At 42.4% G+C, this 24,900-nt stretch overlaps 1 protein-coding gene across 3 annotated transcripts in view; it reads left to right on the forward strand.

Annotated features, from left to right (window-relative positions):
• Fut10 (fucosyltransferase 10) overlaps window positions 1–24,900 on the forward strand; it is a 121,189-nt gene that overhangs the window by 80,072 nt on the left and 16,217 nt on the right. For 2 of the 3 annotated variants that reach the window (XM_008844924.3, XM_029569249.1), the window contains exon 4: window positions 11,936–12,771. In XM_008844924.3, the coding sequence (XP_008843146.1) occupies window positions 11,936–12,771 (836 nt within the window). Of the gene's footprint in view, window positions 1–11,935; window positions 12,772–15,943; window positions 16,028–24,900 lie in introns of all 3 variants that reach the window. The other variant, XR_003851402.1, reaches the window with a different exon arrangement.

Consider the following 24,900-nt stretch of genomic DNA (forward strand, 5'->3'; position numbering starts at 1 on the left):
GAGACCTGCACTTATCTGTGAGTATAAGGATAAGTGTTTAGAAGACATTTAGAAATTGCATCGGTTTAGGAAATGGCAGTAGTAGGCTTTCCTTTAGGGTCTGTGACCTCTTCAGTCACAGGTATTTGGTTCACGGTATCAGGCATGAATTCCCTTCTATTAAGCAGGCATTAAGTCTAATTAGATGGCTGTTGTTTACCCCCAAGCTAGTAGTGCCACTGTTGCACCATTGCGGATATCATGCCATGCTGGTAATTGTTGTGGCTTGTAGGCTTTACAGCTTGGTGGAACTACTGATTGCTTTTCTCTCTTGTCAGCTTACGTAGTACCCTCCAATACTGTGAGAGCTAGTTCTCAGGTTGGAAGCTTCCAGATCGGGTCTAGCTGTGTTCCCCAAGTCCTGTGTCTGATGTGTGTGTATGTATTTTAGCTTCAAGTTCTGGGGGCCAACCAAGGGCAATGGTAATAGCCTACATTGTTTTGGGAGTCTCTTGGATTCCCCTGACCAACAACTGGAAGGGAGGTTTCCCATGCCTGACACTGGGGTTTTTGTTAGTCTGTAGCTCTTAGGGAGAAGCATTATCACCTCATTATGGTGTAACTCCATTTAAACTATAACATAGATGTGCACACAAACACGTATGTACTTTTAAGTAAGCTTTTTCAAACATCCTTAATGTTCTTTATCTTTCCTTCCTCTCCCGTAGTTACCCTCCCTTCCCCCTTCCCAGATAGAGTGCCCCATTTTTCTTCTTTTCATTCTTTCTTCTTTCATAGCACCTGTGTCCTACTATTTCCCTCTCTAGAGCTCCTTCTCCCCCTCCCCCATGGTCCCCGTCTGTTTTCCTGGCTTCTGCGGTTACTTTAAGTTATATATTCTGAAGAGTCAGAGCTGCACATTGACAGAAAGGAGAGAGGTATGTGTAGGTGATGTCACATATGGACCCTTTTCCCCAACAGCTTGCTTCATACAAACTGTCCTGTCATTCCTGCTACGTAGAAGTCAAAGATCCTGTACAACCATGATTGGGAACTTAGATTAAAATTAATTGATGATGAAAAAAAGGATTTGGAGCTAAGAATAAGAACATGTGTTGTTTGTCTGTCTGGGTCTGGGTCACTTCACTCAGTATAATGTTTTCCAGTTCTATTTACCTGTAAAGTTCACAATTTCATTTTTCTTTAAATCCCAATGTGTATATATATATACTGTGTTGCATTATCCTTTCATCTGTTGAGGGACATCTAGATTGTTTCCATTTCCTAGCAACTGTGAATAGAGCAGCAATAAACACAGACACTTACTTTTCCCATATAATCTTGTGTGCACTGTATTTTTCTGTTTATGAAAGCTGTGCAAACTTCAAGTTTAAATACTGAGCGCTTATCTCTTGAGGTAACCACTTTTACAGACTTTCATGTCTCTTTTCTCTAACTTGTTTCCACCCCCCGCCCCGGCCTCAGCTTTGAGAGACCTGGAATGGCAGTTCTGTACCGTTACAGCTTTTTCAGGGCCTTTGGGTGCTAGCAGGTTGATCCTAGTCTCCTGATACTCGGTAACCTCTAAGCGTTGTCTGCTGACTGCCTGCTGTGGAAGATTCGCGCCCATTCATGTGCCCTTTCCTGCACTCTACATGTGCTCACTCGTTCGGAATTCCACCCTGCACTATGGCTAATTACCACATTTGGTAGATCAGCATTCATTCTTTCCATTATTATGATTATGAGAATTATATTCACAGATAAACCAGAGAATACAATGATTATTTTTCGTGTTTGTCTTGAGTTAGCACTTGAGTCTAATTTTTATCACTACTTTTTTTAATGTACTTATCAGTAATTCAGCACCAAATTCTTTGACTAATGAGAAATAATTATTCCCTCCTTTCTTCCAGAATGACTGTGTGCATGTGTCTTATCCTAATGTGAATTCCAGCTAATGGTTTAACATTTGCATCATCATAATAAGATCCCTTGAGTCTCATTTTGTTTCTTGTTGAAGCTGCAGTTTCCACTTCACGTTTTCTGTGTCGTGTGGTAAAACTGCTTTTTACAAATGACTGCCTCCCTGACTTGGTTCTGCCATCCCTAGGAGCCTCAGGCCACTCATGCCTCAGCCCTGTGTTACTGGTGAAGGACAGATTCCTAGGCCCCACTACAACCTGTAACCCTTTTGTTCTCAAGTTGTTCTCCTCTTCACAACAGTGACTTCTCACCTTTTCAAATTGTTAGAAGAAGCTAAATTGATTGTTTGGATTAAACACTGTGGGAAGTGCTATAATTGCCTTCAGATTAGCGTGGACAGCTGTAACAGGAAGGTGGCACTTTAACAGTTCCATCAAACACTACAAGTTGTTTGAACTTCATGGAAAATTTAATCCAAGGCAGGAAATGAGAAAAACTTAGAAGTCACTATGGGTTTAGTTACAGCTGAGGTAACTTACAATAGAGATGTAATTTATAAGCTGTCCCCGTCTCCTACGACAGCCATATTTTGCTGGTTGATTCACAAGCTTTAACATCTTTTGGCCATAGAAGTTTTCATTTCACATGGGTCGAAGACTGTAGTAAAATCTTCTGGCAACAAGGGGATCCTTATTTCTTTTTACATTGTCAAGAGACAGAGCTGTAATTTGTGATACAAACTAAAATGTGGTCAAACACAGTTTTGCTGGAGACCTTCCTTCATAGCTAATTGTTCTTTATAACTACTTGGGGCTTAGTATTCTGTATGCCTGAATTCGCAGCTCAGAGTACCGGAGTGAAGAGTGGTTTAGCTTTAAGTCTTAAAAGAGGGTGCATTTTTGGATTTTTATTTTCCTTTCTGAAAAAGGAAGCATGCATTTTTTCTGTTTCCACATTCTCACCAGATGGACGAAGGGAAATAAACAGAAAAGTGATTCTTGGAGGGGAAAATAGAAGCCTAAGATGATGGTAACCAGGTGCTGGAATCAAGAAGTAAAAACCCCAGTATTTTTAGAAAAGTAAAAGTGGGCTGGTTAAGCACAGGGAAGTAGTTTTCCCAGAGTGAGCAGCTGGCTGCATCGGGGGGTTCCACTGTGGGAGGTTCTCTATCTCTCTCTCTCTCTCTGTCTCTCTCTCTCTGTCTCTCTCTGTCTCTCTCTGTTTCTCTCTCTCTCTCACACACACACTCTCTCTACACACACACACGCACAATAATCTCCCTACACTCTTATCATCAGGACCGAGTTGCAAGCCAGTTGTCCAGGGAGCATGAGAGAGGAGGCTTGCAGGGTTTAAGTCTCATCTAATACAGAGCTACAGAACGCAGGGCTGGGACCGAGAGCCTGGTGAGCCACCGGGGAACACAGCCTGTGGTAGAGCAAAGACCTGGTGTCCTTCTGTTCTTCGTCAACCCAGCTTTAGCAGAAAGTGCTCTCATCTTGGGCAAACAGTATTGGAACACCGAGTTGGTGTTTGAAATCCCAGAGGAATAGGTATGAGAAGACATTGCTGTGTCTGAAATAAATTATTCTCCAGCAGAAAAGAGTCTCTGCCTTGAACTCTTTGTTTTAGTGATGAATTTACATAAAGTATTGATCCATTTTGGTAGATTTTTTTAGACCAAAATCTTCCTTGTGTAAGATGTTTTGTCAGAGGAATTTAGAACTGGTATATATCGAAAGCTGTGAACGTAAAAGACAAATTGGGGCAGATAGTGACTCAGCAGGTAAAGATGCTTGCTGCATAAGCCTGATGACTTGAATTCAAGCCTTAGAACCCATGTAAAGGTGGTAAGAACTGATAACACAGTTGTCCTCCATACGTGGCATGTACATGTGGCTCCCCCATATCGTACACACATATACTCTATAATAATAAAGTGTTTTGAAGATCTCTCTACACATTCCTTTTCAGACTGCACATAGTGTTGGTCTAGCATGTGAATGTGCCATGAACCACTCAGAGCTCTAGGGCAGTGTCTCTACCTGGTCCTGTACTGGGGCCAGCGATTGTGATTATTCCAGTTTGTATACCCGAGACCTACTTAAGAGAGAGAGAGGCAGAGGAGGAGCGATGCTCAAAGCTGAGACACCTGGCTTATTCTGTTCCCAGAGCTTCCAGCCACCTTTGATATCAGTGGAGAAAATGAAGAGAGGAAATGGGATGAATTCATGTGGATTTTAGTGACTACAACTACTTTAGTTGTGGTAATTGCCTATGGAATGTCCAAATGGACATTTCCCACAGGAGATGTCTGGTTGAAGCCAGTTGAAGCTCCAGGTAATGGTCTGGATGAACTCTAAATTTAGGATTTTGTTAAAACCTGGGCGTAATGGAAGACCAATCAGTATTTACAGGAGAATGCAGACATGCGCGTAGTCATTCCTCCTGCCCTGATCAGCACTGTTGGATGCAGTTCCTCAGAACTCTTAAGTCTGAATTTGTGCCCTTGGTGTAAAGAATTGCACATGTATGCTCATGTTTGCTTCAGCGTGAGTTCCAGCTGCAGGTAGCTGTCCTTGGGGAAGGTGGTTAGCAGCTGATGCTCAGGCACGAAACCTTCAGACATGTCCAGCAGAGCCCACTGTGGCTCCTTGTAGATGTATCCCTTTTCCTCATGGATAGGGATCTGTATTCCAAAGTCCTCCGCCAGAGTTCATGCCTCCTCAGAGAACACCATTTTCAAAAACCAGAATTCCCTGCCTCAAAGGCCTGCCTTGAGCCCCCTTTCAGACCCTTACTGGAGAGATAATTTAGTGTAAAATCAGCTCAACTATGAATATAGTAAAGATAACTTGAACTTACAGTCAACCAGATGGGGAGTGTAGAAGGAAAATTACTCAGAGGGTATCAAGGTTATTAAGGTTCTTTTGAAAGATAGGCCATGAGCTTAGACATCAAGTGTAGGACATGAGGAATTTGATCATACTCAGATAGGAGAGTGTTGCTCAACTGATGTGGCTGGATTCTTTGTTAGACCTGGACCCATAAAGCTCAGACTAGGGCCTACTTGTGAGGGAGCCTCTGAGGAGTCTGACTAAAGTTTCATTGAGGAGGGATGTCTTAGTGGTATGGAACTTGGGCTTGTAGGTTGGGATGGCCATCTGCATATACACAGGCCAGTTCCTCATGGTGTGGGACAGGTCCATGGGTGGAAGAAGGGCCTGGAAACCACTACTATCTCGCTTAGACTTTTGAGTATGTGAGAATTCCAGATATAAACCCCATCCCTCACTGACATGCCCAGAAATTTGTCTCGGAGGTGATTTTAGATCCTGACAAGCTGATAGTGTTAACTATTACAGCCAGGCAAAGCTGTCTCTCTTCACCTCAGGCCAGCTACCCTCCAAAGAGTCATCATTTGTAGCAAAAGTGTTTTGCTTTTAAATATTTCATTCCTTTTATTTTATTTATTACAAGTGTTTTCCCTGTGTGGATGTAAGTGCACCCATGTATCCAATGCCCACAGAGGCCGGAAGAGGGCTTTGGATTCCCTGGAACTGGAGATGGCTGTTAGCCACCTTGTAGGTGCTGGGAACTGAGCTTGGATCCTTTGTAAGAGCAACCAGTACCAGTACTCTAAACTGCTGAACCATCTCTCCAACCTCAATGTTTTGCTTGTAGATTTTTGAATCTGTGTTTTAATGTTTTGTTTTTAGATTTTTTTATAATCACTGTACAGCCCAGGCTAATCTTGAACTTTTAGTTCTCCTGTCCTAGCTTCCTGATTATAGGTGTGTATATGGCTTTTTTTCCCCCTTGAGACAGGGTCTTGCTATGTATAGCCTAGGCTATTCTTAATAGTTATGTAGCCCAGGTTGGCCTTGAACTTGTTATCCTCTGACTCAGCCTTCAAAGTGCTAGTATTATAGGCATGCATGATTAGACTTGGAGAAAATGATAGTTTGTCTTTTGCTTTTCTTTTTCCTTTTTTTTTTTTTGAGACAGGCTCCCCCCAGAGCTCCAGCTGACCTGGAATTGTCTATGTAGATCAGGCTGGCCTTGATCTCACAGAGATCTGCCTGCCTCTGTTTCCCATGTGCTGGAATTAAAGGCACATGTGTCCAGCTGGTGTTCATTTTTAATATGTGTCATATATACTTATGCATATACACTATTTTGCATACATGCATGGGTTTGCATCTTAGTTATCATAAAGGTATTATATGCAAAGGTAAAAGAATGAAACACTGAATAGCTTCTTAGATTCATCTAGAGGCTTTTAAATATGTAGGCATATAGCATGCAGGACTTTCTTGCACTCTTTCCTTAAGCCCTTTCGTGTTAGGAAGGGGATTGCAGTTATTGACCTGCCCTCAGCACAGGCTCAATAAGGAGCTTGAGAAATTTCCATGCCCAGGTGTGGAAAAGGCAGGCACGCCCATGAACATGTGGGACTGAGAGAGGTTGCATGATGTGAATTGATTAAGGGGCACACAAAAGGACTTTTGAAGGGAAATAATGGGAGAAGCGGGAGGAATATGTGCTCAGAAGTTAGTTGGAAGGCTCTTGAGTGAGGTGTCCCGTCAGAGCCCCTCTGAATTGTTTACCAGGCCAGCATATTTGCAGAGGTGCATGTGGCTAGATCCCTAGTTTAGAATTTAGCTTTAGTTAACAGGATCCTTTTTCTGCTATCAGTACCATTCCAGATTTTTAGTTAATGCTACAGCTCTGGAAAAATAACCTGGTGGAATTGTGTGAATAAGTCAAGAAAAAATTGTACCAGGGAGCCCTTTGTTCTATATAGCTTTTCTTAGGAAGTTTTAAATCTCTTCTTGGGTGTTTTTGGTAGAACCAAATTTTTTATAGGACATGTGGCTTGTGATAGAAATCTTTTTGTTGTTGTTGTTAAAAAGTTTGCTTTGGAAGACACTTCAGGGAAGCATTTCTCTTCCAGGTTAAGGGGTGCTGTCTTTCTCAGCAGACTGGAGTTTCCACACTGTCAGTATGCTAAAGTTGGTGGATATTTCTGTGGGAATACTTGAGGATGCCATTCATTCACTCATTCATTCATTCATTCATTCATTCATTCATTCAATACAATCAACAGCATACCAGGGCCAGTGATCCCTCTGGTCCTCTGCCAATGGCCAGTCTGAATTTTCAGTCCCCATCTGGCTTTTTTAGCACTGCATAAATGATCCAACCTTTGGGAGCGAAGTGAGGTGAATAATCTGAGTTGCCTTCTGTTTTCTCCAGTTTGTGTGGGAATAATGAAAGAAGTACGTGTTTCCCTAGAAGGAGGCGGACACATAAACACACCCCATAAAGCATGCCACTCCTCTGCTCCTCACTATTACAAATTCAGCCTCTGTGGTCAGCAATCTGGCATCATTTGACAGCATTAATTTGATTCCATTTGTATTCCAAGTTGCAATTCCCTTTACAGTGCACTCTAGTGCTTAAGTTCTATTCAGCTGTTGTTTAAAGGAACTAATAAATGTGTCAGAATTCAGTAAACACAAAATAATTCAGAGAAATGAAGTTTGAATCCAAAGTTGTTAAATGTAAGCAGAACAAAAGTGTCTATATAAACTAATGAACTTGTATATAAGTTAGTCACATCTTTATGGCTTTATCATAGCTTGATTTCAATTGCTTTACTCAGTTCTACCTTGGTAAGTAGACATTGCTCTGGAGTTGAAGTGAAGTGATTCACTTGTTTCTTGAGCCACACCCCTTTAGAAATTGTCACCATTGACACCCTGTGCCGGCTGTGATGGCCCCGGCATGGTAGGTGGTTCTCTGATGAATCTAATTTCACCAATCTTGAGACTTTGCCATCTGAAGTTTAGGCCTAACACAGAAGTTAAGGGGACTGGGAGAGGACACAAAGTGACATTTAAAAAAATGTTCCCCAGAGAATTTTAGCTTGAAAGAATCAACAGACGACTTATTTAACGTGATAACGCTTGTGCTTGGGGTTTGGGATTACGTGATGTTTTATATGTTTGTCTCAGGGAACTTACTGGGAAATGCTTTTTAAAACAATAAATATGGGAAGCATTTCTGGCAAGTTAGATCTCTTTACTTTTTCTCTCTATCAAAGAGGGATTCTCACTGTTAGTGGAATTCTCCTGCCTCTGCATACTCAACAGAATTAAGAGGAGAACATGGAAAAATCCACCTTTGACTGTTATGGGAGTTTTGATTTCTTTTTTTCTTTTTTTTTTTTTTTTTTACGGCATTGCGGATTGAACCTCCAGTCTTGTGCATGCAAAGCAAATGCTCCATCACTGAGGTAAATCCCCAACACTTGGTTTTGGAGACGGGGTCATTGCTATGTAAGTCATCCCTGTAACCCCAGCTGACCTAGAACTTACTGTATAGATCAGGTTGGCCTTGATCTCACAGAGATTCGCTTGTCTCAGCCTCCTGAGTGCTGGGATTAAAGGTGTGGTCACCATGCCAGGCTTTGGCCTCATTTATTTTATTCATATCCCTTTCACTCTAGTTTTACAGTTTTGATCTCTGCCTCTGATTCCTATGGACAGCACTCTAGTATTTCCTCCTCGGTACATGGCCTTGATTCCTTGCTATGCATAGGTGGAAACTCGATGTTCTAATTCAGGTTTATGGGTTCCAGTTCCCACAATGGCCACAGGACAGCTGAGACCTTTACTGAGCAGTAACTACTTAACTGTGGTGATTGGTGATTTCTTCTCTGATTGTCTTTCATGATTTCCTGTCCTGTGTTAATGGTTATTAACCTTAGGCTGGGCATGGTGGTATACACCTTTAATCCTGGCACTCAGGAGGCAGAGGCAGGCAGATCTCTGTGAATTCGAGGCCAGCCTAGTTCCGGGCCAGCTGGGGCTACAGGGAGATCCTGTCTCAAAAAAAAAAAAAAAAAAGGTTATTAATCTTTGTTAACCATCCGACTCTCTTTTCTGAATGATGTATATTACATTTTAAGTGTGTGGATTAGAATTCTTTTTGATGCTTAATATCAAACGTAGGAAATGCCAACTGAAGTCATATAGGACCGTTTTTATGTTAAGTCAGTTTTGCTGCTGATTGAGAATACAAATTACCAAGACAGAGGTGGCTTTACAACAATTTCTCTCTGTCTTCCCTGACAAATCTAATGTGATCTTTAAAATATTTAAAAGCCTTTTTCTTTTTCTTTTTATCATTAATGAGAAAACCCCACATACTCTGGAGCTCAAGAGCACTGTTCAGTGTGTTACTGTGTCAAGTTAGAGGTCACACACAGCAGGACTAGTGAACAGGATATACAACAAAGTATACACGGTCACAAAATGTGATGTTCGCGGCCAGCACGGTTATGTCTCCATTCCTTCATCACTCAGGAGCAGGTAGGGGACCCCATGGCTGGTGGGGAGCAAACGTCCAGATTCTGGGCATTTCAGGGGCCCTCCACCATCCTCTACCGGCATCTGGTGCTCTTCCTCAGAAAGACTCGGCCTGCTCATAACCCTTAGACAGCCAGGTGTATCTGCTGCCTCCACAAACCACAGCCGCTCCATTTTTGGGCATCACCCTGCCATGCAGTTCAGGTTAATGTGGACCTTGGAATTCTGTGGCCTGGAGGCACAGAGTGACCCACAGAACCCCACCCTGCTCATGAGAATACAGTGGATTGTGAGTACGCAGTTTCATGTCACCACACTTGGTCTCGTCAGGTCCCACTAAAAGCTTTTTTTGATTAGCTGGTTTCTTGTTGATGTATGGTTGGCACCAAAGAGTTGACTTGAGAATGTGCACTGACATTAAATAATTATGTTTATGAACCTACTAGAGAATATATTTTATATTTAGTTGGTGTATTTTAGTCCCCCGGCAGGTGGTGGAAGAGGAAGGATTTTTTTGTTTGTGGTTTTTGGTTTTGCTATTTCCTTACATTTATTTTTAAAAACTCAGGCCAGAGTCCCCAGAATCGTCATTAGGAGCATTCGGAAACTCTGTATTGTGATGATGTCTTTACTCTTCCCTCTCAGTCTCTACACTCTTCCTGAGCGCATCTCCACACACACAGTCAGGAAACAACTGCTCACCTCATCCATCACTTCTGTCTGTCTGCATATTATCATGTTTCAAGGGTTTTCCAATTAATCCTGGGGAAGCTAGAATCACTCCTAATTATAGCCCTGTTATGCCTCCTTATTTCTTGATGTGCTTGTTAATTCGTGCCCATCCCCACCTTGGTCTGTGCTGTTACCTGAGTTTTGTTTTTAAAAGCCTGTTGTCTACTGTTTTGACTAAGATTGATCAACTGCGCTCTGTTGAAATCGATCATTTTGGACTAAAAATGATCTCCTGGCTACTTTCGCGCGCTCTCCCTGTCCCCCAGTTAATCACACCGGCCCAGTTGCTTTGATCCGTTTTGGCTTCCGTTCTCCTGCTCTTGCCATTAAAGAACTGTCACTCCTGACGTCTTTGTCCCTCCTGTCCTCTTGTAGACAACACCCTGGAATGAGAAGCCACTTGCAGAGGGCAGTGGAACAAATTCTCCTTTCGAATCTGGCCAGGCACGCCTCCCTTTACTTTCTCATGGAAAGGAACAGACAATTCTTATGCTTGGCGATCCTCTCAGCAGTGTTGAAGTGCAAGCCTCACGATCGGTGTCTAGGTACTCTACAGGGACCCCGAAATATGAGAGCCTCTCAAGTCCTCTATATTCTTTTTTATAATGTATATTTTTATTAGATTTTTGTGCATGTCATACAATAAGTCTTAATCATATTTAGACCGTCACCCGATCTACACACCTCTCCGTACCTCCCATGGTACTTCATGCATTCTGTCATATATGTTAAGGTCTATCAAGTCAAGCTTTTGTACCCAGATGTCCTTTGGTGCAAGTTCATCCACTGGACTCTAGTCAGCCTATGTGGAGTCTCTCCTTAAAGATCTGCTCTCCCTCACCAGTCACAGTCAGTTGTCAGTAGTTCCCCGGCTAAGGTTGGGTCATGCTGCCCATTTCACCAGTTCTATGCTGGGTGTTTTTAATCTGATTGAGTTTGCATGGGTCTTGTGCATGCTGACACCATTGCTACAAGTTTATATGAGCAAGTTCCCAGAAGCCTGGAAGACTCCATTTCCTTGTGTTCATGCACCAATCCTGGCTCTTACAATCTTTTTTACCTCCTCTTCTGCAATGGTCCCTGAGTCATGGGTGGGTGAAGTTTAATGTAGGAGTCCTATCCAGGAACATGTACTCTGCAGTCTCTTATTCTCTACACCTTGGCCATTTGTGGCCTTCTGTGTGCATGGCAGTCTGTTTCATGAGGAAGCTTTGCTGGTGAGAGTTGAGGGATGCATTAGTACTCTCTCCATTCCCTGTTTCACTGTTCTATGAGCCTTAGGTGTAGAGGTTCCACTGTAGATATATCACTGGTTGGGCATCTCTCAGATACATAGTCTCTGTGGGTGACCAGTTGTGGCACTCTGTAATAGCCTCCATCCATTGCAAAAGAAGCTTCTTGATGAATGATAAATGATATACTTGTCTGCAAATTTCATGATTTTGTCTTTCTTTACCACTGAGTAGAACTCCATTGTGCAAATGTACCACATTTTCAGCATCCATTCATCAGTTGAGAGACATTTAGCTTGTTTCCATCCCTTAGCAAGGTAGTAGGGAGGTCTGCAACAGGCAGATCAGGGAGGGAGGACCAAGGGCAAGGTGGGGGTGGGGACACCCGAGGAGGTTCTAGCAAACCAGGCAGGGTAGACGTGGGCCCTAAAGTGGGAGAATGTAGCTAGTCTGGGTGTAGGAGATCAGGACGCAGTGAGCAGGGCCTGTTAGGAGACTAGTCCTGACATCTGAGGCGGGAAGAGCAGGAGCAGGCCTAGGCCTAAGGTTTGAAGGGGGCAGTGTGGGAAGAGAAGATGGAGCTGCTCAAGGTGCAGGGTATCAAGGCCCAGTCCTCTATATTCTGGTCTCACACTGTGACACTGAACTTCTTTTGGACGTAGTAATTCATATTTTATTTTTTCTTCCTAGGGACTGACTTTAACATAGACAGCTTACCTCTGCCTCGGAAAGCCCATCACAGTTGGGCCCTTTTCCATGAAGAGTCCCCCAAAAACAATTATAAGCTCTTCCACAAGCCAGTCATCACACTGTTTAACCATACAGCCACATTCAGCAGGCATTCCCACTTGCCACTGACTACCCAGTACTTGGAAGGTGTGGAAGTTCTCAAGTCACTCCAATACCTAGTCCCTTTGAAATCCAAAAACCACTTAAGGAAAAGACTTGCTCCGCTGGTCTATATACAGTCAGACTGTGACCCTCCCTCAGACAGGGACAGGTATGTTCGAGAACTGATGATTCACATTGAAGTTGATTCCTATGGTGAGTGTTTACGAAACAAAGATCTCCCTCAGCAGCTGAAAAGTCCAGCATCCATGGATGCTGATGCCTTCTACAAGATCATCGCCCAGTATAAGTTTATCCTTGCTTTTGAGAATGCCGTTTGTGATGATTACATCACAGAGAAATTCTGGAGACCACTGAAGCTGGGGGTCGTGCCTGTGTATTACGGGTCCCCCAGCATTGCAGACTGGCTTCCAACTAACAGAAGTGCTATTCTCATATCAGAATTCGCTCACCCCAAAGACCTGGCAAGTTTCATTAGACAACTGGATTATGATGACAGACTGTATGAGGCCTACATAGAATGGAAGCTGAGGGGTGAGATCTCGAACCAGCGACTTCTGACAGCTCTCAGGGAACGCGAGTGGGGAGTGCAAGACATAAACCAGGACAACTACATCGATGCGTTTGAGTGTATGGTATGCAGCAAGGTGTGGGAAAACGTTAGGCTACAGGAACAGGTAAGTGAATGGAGGTCTGGCAGAGGGGTGAAGGCTGGACATCTCTGCCTTTTTGTGTGGACCTACCCTTCCTTCTAGGGCTGCTGCCTGTCCTTTATTCCTAGCACAGAGGTGGGCTACACTAGAAGGTGGAGGACTGCTTTACTGTTTGGCCTGGGGATTGGCATGAGGTTTACAAGTCATGTCCTCCTTAAGACCCAAAGCTGTGTTGATTCTTCTAGAGGACACTCTTGCTGCAGCTGCTGGGAATTGACATCAGAAGGAGGGAGAAAGGACCCCAAATTAGAAATTTAAGAGTTCTGCCTACCATCCGCATAGGAAACCCTGCAGCCTCTCCATCAGTACTGTGTTCCAGGAGCTGCTGATTTGTGCAGGCCCCTCACTCATGCCTCAGCTCCTGCCATCAGAAAACTCATTTTGTATAGTTAGCTGCCTGCCTCTCCCTACTTGCTCTCACTCATTCTGACACAAATTTTATGCTTACTGATACAGTCTAATTATCCTCCAGAAACAGAAGTAGTACAGATTTTGAAGTTTTTTTCAATATTAAAGTACTTACATAGACTTTACCAGATGAAGAGTCATAATCCAAAAATTCAAAACCTGAAATACTCTAAAATAGGAGATGTCTTGAATGTCACATTAGTGCTCAAAAAGTTTCAGATTTTGGAACATTTTAGACTTCAGATTTTGGGGATTTTATATTTTGTGTAAGGAATGTTCAACTTGTGTTAAAGAGACTGCTCAAATAATGATGAGTTTAATCCTTAAAAATCTTATTTATTTTTAAATTACTTTTGTATTATTTTGTGTGAGTGAGTGTATTGCCTATGTGCATGTAAGTGCACTTGTATTGTACAGTGCCCTCAGAGGTCAGAAGAGGGCCGTGGATCCCTTGAAACTGGGGTTATGAACAGTTGTTAAGTGCCATGTGGGTGCTGGGAATCGATCCTGGGTCCTCTGCAAGAGCAGTGAATGCTCTTAAGCCCTGAACCGTCTCTCCAGCTCCCCAAATCTTTTTTTTCTTAAAATTTTATAGAATACTAATATCTTCAGTTTTCTAAGTTACTTTTAATAATTGTTTGCTTGTGTTATTATTTGTTTGTGAATGGTCACATTGTATATTTGTTAAAATGATATTCGATGAGAGAAACAGCATGGTTAGTTTTAACTTATCATGAAATTCAAAAAAAAAAAAAAAACCCAACACAACGAATTGGCCACATGTGCTACTTGCCTGTCCCTGTCTGACTCCTATAAATACATGTTTTATCTGAATTCTGTAACTTTTAAAAAATATTTAAATGTGTATTTTGATTATTAATTTTAGGTCAAAGATAAAGTGTGCAATTATTTTTATGTATGTGGGTACTACATGGAGCTTTCATATACTAAATATATATATAATATAAATGTTCAGAAAATTTTGAAATTTTTTTCTTAATTTTAACAATTATGAGCAATTAGAATCTTTTTTTTTTTTTCTTCGTCTTTTTGAGACAGGGTCTTCCTGTAGCTCCAGCTGTCCTGGAACTCGCTATGTAGACCAGGCTGTCCTTGAACTCACAGAGATCCACCTGCCTCTGCCTCCCGAGGGCTGGGATTAAAAGCGTGAGCCACCACCCCCAACTGGAATCTTCTTATGATATGATGTAATGAATTTTAACTCACAAGATTGTTTATTTTATGCCCAGCATTTATTTTATGGTCGGCAAAGGAAACATTAAGTTCTACATCATTCCCGAGAGTGCTCCTGCTTTGTCATGATTTCCTTTATGATGCAATTTATAGGGCCACATCACAGAGAAAAAACAAGCTACAACACACACACACACACACACACACACACACACACACACACACACACACAATGTCTTTGTGCCATACAGCTTTTTCTCAGATATTTTTATTCCCATATCCATATATCTTCTACATGCAAGTCTACACACCCACATGCACACACACACAGACCCCTTCTCATGTCCTTCTACATAAGAGACAAAATGAATTAAGGAAAGGACCCACACTGGGACAGTTTGTCATCCAGAAAACAGATGATGCTAGGCTTTCTGGTCATTTCTCAAGTTTCCTCATGGATGAATCATACCCCTTCATGAGCTTTAGGAGTCTGTTTTGTCTCATGCACACCAAAGGACATGTCTTTGTACTTATGGAATGAGGCACACACAGAGTTATAACTACACAGCCAAGACAGACTTTGGAAGAAGCCTGTGTATTTGTTGTTTCTTTTTCACTCTGACTAAACATCTGTCAAGTACCATTTAAGGAAGGAAAGGTTTGTTCAGGCCCAGGGTTTGAGGAAATATAGCGCATCATGGTGAGGAAGCCATGTTGGTAAGAACATGAGGCGGCTGTTCACATGATGTCCATAGTCAGGAAGCAGAGAGATGAATGGTGTCCATCAGGCTTTCCTGCTCCTTTTCCCCACTTTTATTCCAACTGGTCACTCAGCCTGCATTTAGGGTGGGTCTTCCCTCCTCACTTAAACCCTTCTAGAAACACCTTCACAAATATGCCCCAGATGAGTCTCCTAGGTGATTCCAAATCTATTCAAGTTGATGATGGATATTAGCCGTCATAGTAGACCAGTGGGATGGCCAGAGAAATGGCATAAACCCTTGCCCACATCAGCCCCAAAGGGTAGGGAATATACCTACCTGTTCCCAGCTGTTCCGTAGAGTAACCCACTTCATGATCAGTAGGCATTCAAAAACACTAAATAAAGAGATAGAGCAGGGAGTAAGACAAGGAGGGCAAATATTATCTCTGCATCTTCTTAGAATACAGTTTAGGGGAGAAGTATCTCAGTGTTATCTCAGCCCTCTGCTTCTTTTGGCAGTATTTGGGGGATTGGTTCATTCTAACCTGGCAATATGGTCTGTATATCCAATTGACTGTGAATGCCACTGGCGCACACACACACACACACACACACACACACACACACACACACACTGCAGAAACACCGGTGAGAGCAGAGTGCCTTAATTGCCCATGCTATGGCAGTTGTTTATTCTCAACGTACACCAAAAACAGAACTCGTGCAGGTAAAGATTTGTCTTGATTCTCAGGATACTTTCAAAACTTGTAGATTATTTTCACAGGAAACTGAAAGTGCTGTGCAAACTGTAACTGCTCCTGTGCTCCACAGAAGCCCTGATGGTGAGATTACTGAGGACTGGACGAGAGAACTAATGACACTGGGAAATAGCTTTCTAAAGATTCAGGAAAATAAGTATGTCCCTGTCTTGCCTGCAGAAACAGCTGATGGTGGAATAAGTGAATGTCCTTTTTTTTGTGCTCATTGAGGAAAAACAGTTAAAATAAACTCTCCCATTGTGCTTTCCTTCCAGAGAGGAGGCGGGGAGAGAGAAGGCTCTTCCTATAGGCCTGACTTGGTAGTGAACACCTGTATTCCAGCACTGAAAAGACTGAGGCAGGAGTATAATTAACTTGAGGGGAAACAGAGTTGTAGAGAAAGACCCTGTCTCACAAAACCAATGAATGAATAAATAGATGAGTGTTCACATCAGTGAACTACTAATAGTCACAGTTCTAAAGTGCGAATGTCCTCATGATTGAAAAGAGAACAAAGCATGCCATGAGGTAAACCAGAGGGGGGTAGAGCGGCTCACATCGCATTTATTGTACGGGAGTTGGTATGGTACAGGCTATTTACCGTGTGGCTTGAAGTGAGCTGCGTTTGGTTCTTGTTCTTCCCTACTTCTTTCAGTCAAGGAAGAGCTGAAAGAAGTAAGCTGCTCCCTTCGCGCTCTGGGTTGCTTTTATTTACAGTAGGTGCATGTAGGCACAGAACGCACTGTCAGGGTGTTAGAGGAGCTTCCTGTGTCTCTGTCCTGCTTTCTTTCTCCTTTCCCTCTCATAAATGACAAGCCTAGTGATGCAGGGGAAATTGGGGTCCCCTTTGGGATTCGTAGTCTCATTAGTAAAAGAATTTAAAAATAGACTGAACCAGAAGCTCAGGGACAATTTTATTAGGGTTTAAAAGGAAAACCAGGGGCTGGAGAGATGGCTCAGTGGTTAAGAACACTGGCTGCTCTTGCAGAGGACCTGGGTTTGAATCCCAGCACTCACATAGCAGCTAACAACCACCTGTAACTCCAGTTCCAGGGGATCCGATGCCCTATTCTGACCTCCGTGGGCCTTGTATGACACGGGTGCACTTACCTACGTGAAGGCAATGCACTCATACACATAAAAAGTAATAAAATTTTTTTTAAAGAACAAAAACCCTCTGGGCAAGTGAGCTATAAATCTCATCAGCTGCCCAGACGGAGTGGAGGAGAGACAGGACAACACCACGCAGTTTAGGCTGGCACAGAGGTCAGACACACGTGCTGCCGGCCACAACACTCCTGCCAGTTCTCCCCAAGTCGATGTATGGAGTCAACATAATTCCAGTGAAAAGCCCATCAAGAGTTTTTGTAGAAATTGGCAAAATGATTGTAAAATTTATATAGAAAAGAAGACCCAAACTGCCAAAACTTTAAAAAAAAATATTTTATTATTTTTATTTTATGTGTATACGTGTGTTGCCTGTATGTATGTAGGTGCACCTGTGTCCTGCAAAGCCTGTGGAGGTCAGAAGAAGGCGTCAGATCCCCTAGAACTAGAATTAGGACAGTTGTTAGTCACCATGTGGGTGCTGGGATTCGAACCTGGGTTTTTCACAAGAGCAGTCAGTGCTCTTAACCACTGAGCAATCTCTCCAGCCCTAACAAAAGGTTTTTAAGAACAAAATTAGAATACTAACATTAACCCTCAAGACTTTTTTATTGACTTTTTGCAGTTATTAAACAGTATAATTTGATGGGCCTCCCAATCTACACATCCCCTTCTTGCCCCCACCCAATTTAATGTACATACACACACATACAATAAGGCCTATAAGAGCTAAATTTGCGTCCCCAAATTTCCTTCAGTATGGGTCAACCCACTGGAGCCTGGCTAACCTACCAAGAGTCCCAGGCTTGAAATAGACTCTGCCCCTCCCAGCAGCCATCTGTTGCCACAGTTTCTCTAGGTGGGATTGGAGCTTCCTACCCACTTCCTCAGGTCTATGCTGGGATTCTTGTTTTCAGAGCTGAGCTTGCATGGGACTAATGCATGCTGTCACCGTCGCTGTGAGTTCATATGAGTAACTGACCAGCTGTAAGACTTTTTATAATTTTTTGACAAAAATGTCCAAATATACACCAGGAAAAGGCAGCTTATTCAATAAATGATGCTGGCAAAATTGAATCTTCACCTGCAGAAGAATGAAATGATACCCCTATGTTTCACTTTGCACAAAAAATCAGTTCAAGGTAGATCAAAGACCTTAATTTTAAACTTGAGCTGTTAAAACTGCTAGAGTAAAACACTTGAGGATCTAGCTATAGGCAAGAACATTCTGAATAAACCCCAATAGCACAGTATATAGCTCGAGAATTGACAAATGGGATTTTATGAAATTAAAACCTGCCAAGCAAAAGAAACTAGCAGCAGAATTAACATTCAGCCTACAGAATGGAATACTTGTCAGCTATACTTTACATAGGGAGTTGACATCTAGAATACAGAGAGAGCCACAAAAATTAAACACCAAAACCCCAAACTGCCAAACAATAAAAGGGCCCATGAACTGAACAGACGATTCCTTTTGAAATGTTTTTACTGAATTTTACTGAATTTTTGTTTTTTTACTGAATTTCATACAGAACATCTTAGTCATCTTTATACCCCCTTATTCATTGACCCCCTACCATAGCCCCCCACTGGCATTCATACATTTTGTCATTTGTGTTAAGGGCTATCGTATAAAGTTAGCGTCTCCAGATGTCCCTCAGTACAAGGTCATCCTATCTAGAGTCCCTCCGTTTAAGAAGATCAGCTCTTCTTCACCCAGCAGTAATCAGCTGCCAATAATTCTTCAACTAAGATTGGGGCCTGCTTAAGTTTGCATGGGTCTTGTACATGCTGGCACCATTGCTGTAGGTTCATATGAGAAGAATCCCAGGAGCCTGTAGGACTGTTTCTGTATGGTCATGCACCTCCTCCCTGGCTCTTACAATCTTTCCTCCCCCTCTTCAGCAATGGTCTATGGGCCCTGGGAGGAAGGATTTTAATATAGGAGTCCTGACCAAGAACCACAGTCTATATTATTTTCTATGTTTTGGCTATTTGTGACCTTTTGTGTTCCTGGCCCACTGTTGCATGAAGGAGCTTCATTGATGAGAACTGAAGGATGCATTAGTGTTCTCTTCATCCCTTGTTCTGTGTTCCATGAACCTTAGGTGTAGAGGTTGTATCATAGATGTATGTGTCACTTAGACTTGGGAAATTCATAGGTAGTATCTGTATATGACTGCCAGTGCCAGCCGGCCAAGACGGACAGTACCTGAAAGGGGGAGTGAGGATTGAAAGAAAAAACAAGAGACAGAAAAGATACTTGGGAGGACTGTCAGTAGAGACTGCAGCTCCGGTTTATTTTAGCTCCGTGTTTTTATACAGAAGAACATCAGAGATAGCCACCATTTGCTTAGCTCAATTAGTTTCAACAGCTGTTTTCCCCCCCTGTATCTGAGGGTCAAGGAGCGGTCAAATACTTGTTGTGAACTCCACCATATAAACACATTCCTCCTGACTTGGCAGATTAGGTACTGGTGTGCAAAACACAAACTCAGTAAAGAAGCAAGCCTGCCACAGCTCAATGTACATAATGGATTAATAGCTCCCAACATACGACCAGCTGTAAAAATCTCCGTCTGTTGAAAAAGAAGCTTCTTTGGTGGGTGGTGACTTGCGTAAATTTAAGGATCCATATTTTGCACATAGTAAGAAATTATATTTGTTTAAGGATGTGACAGCCTTGGGGTTTTCTCTAAGATCTATGACCTCTTCAGGTATGTGTATTTGGCTAGGTTTACAGTACCACACATGAGTTTCCTCTCATTGAGAGGGCTTTAAGTTGATAACCCCTAAGATAAAACTGCCACTATTGCACCAATGTCATTTGTTGTGCTGGTCATTTATGTGGTTTTTAGGTCTTTAAGCTGAGGTTGGACCATCAATTGATGTTCTCCCTTACCAGCTTGCATAGTGCTCTTCAAAGCTATGAGAGCTAGCCTTCTGTGGAGGGAGGTGGCTTCCAGGTCAGTTCCAGCTCCATTACTCCTGTCTGGCACTATTTCTTGTTATGTAGCCCACAACTCTGCAATATCTCATGTAGAGATATTGTATGTGTAATTTTCCAGCAAGTTTTTGGACTAATATGATTCCCTCTGTCTTTTCTTATACTAGGTAGGCATTATTTATCTCTCTTCTCTCTCTCCCTGTCTAATCCTCTCTCCTGCCTTCCCCATTTAAAATGTCCCCATTTCCCCCATTTCTCCCTTGATAATTCCTGTCTGCCAAGGTCCCCCCTCTCTTGAGCTCCTTCTTCCCCTTTATCCCCATAGTTCCTTGTATAGCCCTCCTTTTCTCCCTCCCCTTTACCCCCATTTTACACATTTCTCTCTTACTAACACCTGTGTCCTACTGTTCTTCTCTCTTGGGTTCCTTTCCCTTTACCTCCCTGGTTCCCTTCCATTTCCCTGATTCCTACAGTTACATCAGGATATATACTTACATATAAGAATTTGGTGCTAGGATCCACAAATGAAGGAGAACAGGTCTTTTGTTTTTCTGAGTCTGTGTTACTTCACTTAGTATAACAGTTTCTAGATCCATCCATTTACCTGCAAATTTCATGATTTCATCTTTCTTTACTGCTGAGTAAAACTCCATCATATAAATGAACCACATTTTTACTATCCACTCATCAACTGAGGGACACTTAGGTTGCTTCCATCTCTTAGCTATTGTGAAAAGAGCAGGAACAAACATGGATGTACAAGTGTCTCTGCAATAGAATGAGTCCTTTGGGTATATGCCAAGGAGTGGTATAACTGGGTCATATGGTAGGTTCATTTGGTAGTTTTTTCAGAGTTCTTTACACTGCTTTCCATAGGGGTCACATGAGTTTGCAGCCCCACCAGAAGTGGATAAGCGTTCCTCCTTCACATCTCTCCAGCATTTGGTATCATTTGTTCTCTTGATCTTATGCAGTCTTACTGGGGTAAGATGAAATCTTAAGGTGATTTTAATTTGCATTTCCCTAATTAATAACGATGTTGAACACTTTAAGGTGTTTCTTAACCATCTTTATTTCTTCTTTTGAGAACTCTCTGATCAGATCTTTAGCCCATCTTTTAATTGGGCCATTTCTTTTCTTGATTCTTTGTTTTTTGAGTTCTTTATATATTTTGGATATTAAACCTCTGTTAACAGTTTCTTTTTCCAGAGTCTCCCTGTAGCCACAGTTGGCTGGGAACTTGCTATGTAGACTAGGCTGGCTTTGAACTCACAGAGATCACCTGCTTCTGCCTCCCAAGTGCTGGGATTAAAGGCATTTACTACCACGCCTGGCCCCCTAAATGTTAAAACTCTGTGAACAATTTCTAAAAGATGAAACAATTGGCCATACACATGAAAAAATGTTCAACTTAGCCACCAGAGAAATAAAATGAAAACACTGAGATTCCATCTTACTCCATTCAGAATATCAGTCCTTAAGAAAAAAAAAAAACCTAAAAAACAACAGATCGTGCTGAGGATGTGGTCATAAAGGACCCTTATGTAGTGCTGATGGGAATGTAAATTAACCTAGCCACTATGGATGTCAGTATAGAAGTTCCTCAAAAAAAGAAATATAGATTTACTATATGATTCAGCTGCACCTGAATATTTAACTAAAAGACTCCAAGTTTGCATGCCACAGAGATACTTTCACATCAGTGCTTATTGCGGCATCAGTCACAACAGCTACGTTATAGAATCAACCAAGGTGTCCAACACCAGGAACGAACAAAAGTTGTGGTATAGATACACAATGGAATTTTTTCAGCTATAAAGAAGAACAAAGTTATGTTGTTTGTAGAAAACTGGGTGCAACTAGAATGAGCCAGTTAAACTAGTCTCAGAGACAAGTGTCCTGTGATTTCTCTCATATGTGGCTCCTAGATATTATATGGATACATAAAATCATATATGACATAGAGTAGAAGCAAACTGTCTAGGGAACTAAGGGACTGGCAGAAGGGGAGGGGTGAGACAGGGGAAGCTGGGGGCATGGAGGGGAATGTGCGCCACTTATAATATACACCTATCTAAAAATGCCCTTACGTAGCACAGAACCAGGCAGGATAAATACATACAGTGATAACTTCAAAAATATATGAACTGCCCTTCACTCACCAGTGCTTCCCATACTGACATCATGAGGGAGTGTCTTCTGTCACAGGGATCGTAATCTCGTGGTCAGTCCTCGGTCCTACATGGTAAACCCACCCTCTCTTTTCCAGCTCCCATGGCTTTCTGACCACTGTGCTCAGTATTATGCCAAGGAAGCTCCGACGTGTCTGTCTACAGCAGGTTGTCCTCATGCTCAGGCTTCAGGGAGCCACTCAGCAAGTCACCAGGCACAGCTTCAGCTGTTCTTGCTAGAGCATTGAATTCCATGAGCATGTCCTTCCAGGTCCGTGAAAGCTATTCTGTGTTCCTCTTACCTTGGTCCACACGCCTCAAGATTGGCTGCATCTGCTTCCTAGTTCTTGACAGCACAGCTTCATCAGGTCTGCAAGAGGCTTCTAGTGATGCACAAACTGTTTCCTCTGGATCAGGGAGTGGATGTGGGAGGCGCTGGTGATGACAAGAGGTATCCTTATTTACTTTAGTGGTGGAGCCTCTAGTGTCATTAGGTAAAGAATGTTTTGTAAGACTGCTCCTAGTGCTAGCTTCTTAACCTGGGCTCCACAGAAAGCAAACGTGAAAGTAGAGGCTTATAGGCTATGGTGTTATTAGGGAGTAAGACCCAGAGATGGGGAGAGGAAGAGGTGAGTGAAGCAATGAAAGGAGGCAGGAGGGTATGGGGGTGCAACCTGGCTGAATGCTTTTCAATGAGCCTTTCTAGCTAATTCTTTGGATGTTTCCACCGAGAAGCATACACTGCATCTCAGGACCATTCCTGAGGAGGCTGCATTTATCCATTGGCTTCTGGCTTCCTTTAGCTAAAAGATTGCCCCACTGAGCATACCACTCTTTTGTCTTGAGTTGCGCATGTGTGGTATGGTTACGAGGAGTGCCGTGACTTTAGTGGTTGACTTCAGGCCAGGGAAGGAAGTCACAGGAAGAAGTGAGGCATGTCCTTGGTCACAGCCCTACACAGCTGCCACGAGAGACAGCTGAGATGGAGAGCTTCAGGTACACGAGATATGTGTCATTCCTACGTTGCATCAGTGTGACAAAATAGCTAAGATGAACAGTGCAGGGGAAAAGCTCATGGCTTCATAGGTTTCGGTCCACAGTCCTTGATCCTGTTGACTTTGCACGTTAATAAGGTAGACCATCATGGTAGCAAGGAATGTGCGGAGAATTATTAACCTTGGAGCAGACTGGAAGAGGGGAGGGAAGGAGGAATGGAGGGAGGGAGAGATAGACCCTGAGGGACCCTCAATGACCTACTTCCTCTAGCTGGATCCCACATCCTGACATTCCTAGCACTTCTCAAAAGTAGTGTCACCAACAAAGAAACAAGTTTTTAATGCATGAGCCTTTCGGGGAGCTGCTTCATATCTAATACAGAATAAGCTATCTATGGGCATACTTGCACCCACTGTAACTTCCTCCTCCTCAATCCTTAATCTAAAGTCTCACTGCTGGGTCAGTAAGATGGCTCGGTGTGATGGCTCAGCTTGTTGCCAAGGCTGGCAATTGAGTTTGGTCTCAACCCTGAAACCCATATGGTGGAAAGACAGAACCAACTTTTGCAAGTTGCCCTCTAACTTCTATATTCATGCCCTCCTCTCCTACAAAGTAAATACAATGTAATGAAACCCATTATTAAAAAAAATAATAAACTAAAGTCCTACTGTTTAAATTCTTGGAAATTGTGCCCATTTTTCCTGGGAGTGGAGGAGTGTCATTTTTCTGTTTGTGCAGGGTACTGACCTGGGGATTCCAGCTGCTTCTTACCAAAATCACAGGCAGCTTTGCTGCTTTTAGCCCTATGTCTCTGTCCACAGCCAGGGGTTGTGTCCTGCTCTCACCAGATTCCAGGACATCTTGGGCTCTCTGTGATAGACTTGTTCGTCTGCTGACCTGCTGGTTGTAGAACTCTGCTTTCTCAAGTGTTAAGTCATTTGCCAGACATTATTAACTTTGAAATTCCCAAAATTTGATTATTGTTTTCTTTATCATTTTGTTTTTCATTTTTTCCTGATTCTAAACCATAATACAAATTTGTTTTTGCCATTTGGTGGAAGTTCAGGAGAGAATGGAATGAAAATATGTATCTAGTCAATCATTTTTTACTTGGAAGTCTCCTCCTTATTAACTGAAAAAAATGTACTGTAAAACATTTTTGCTAAGGCATCAGTAGCCTCCTATTTCCTCTGTCTGGATTTATCTAGTTAGATAATGGCCATTGGTAAAGGACATAGTCTCTGTCACGTGCTTGGAATTTAACAGACACTATAAAATAATTGTGGAAATAAACTTGGATGGATTCTGTGAAGGAAAGTTTCTCTGATGGGAGTCCTGAATAGGTGTAGAACAGATTCCATAAGAATCTTTCAAAGGGCCATCCCATCGCTGGAAGACACTTTTTAGTATGATTGCCACAGTCCTGAGGATGCAGCTGTTAACAGTAATTCCATGAACTACCAAGAGAAGGCACATTCTAGTCCCAAAAGGCAGACTAAATGGGTTCTTACTTTAGAACTTTCTGGCAAGATACATCCACTGACACTAAATCACCACCTGGTCATCACACCAGTAAGTCACTAACTGGAACATGGCTGGAGAGAATGAATTGCTTTGTTCTCTTTGATTTTGATGTGTGTGTGTGTGTGTGTGTGTGTGTGTGTCTGTGTGGTGTGTTTTGTGTGTGTGTGTGTGTGTGTCTGTGTGGTGTGTTTTGTGTGTGTGTGTGTGTGTGTGTGTGTGTGTATCTATGATGTGTATTATGTGTGTGTATGATATGTGTGCATATATGTGTACTATGTATTC

This window comes from Nannospalax galili, unplaced genomic scaffold, assembly GCF_000622305.1.
Source record: "Nannospalax galili isolate Female #2095 unplaced genomic scaffold, S.galili_v1.0 scaffold680, whole genome shotgun sequence".
NCBI classification, from domain to species: domain Eukaryota; kingdom Metazoa; phylum Chordata; class Mammalia; order Rodentia; family Spalacidae; genus Nannospalax; species Nannospalax galili.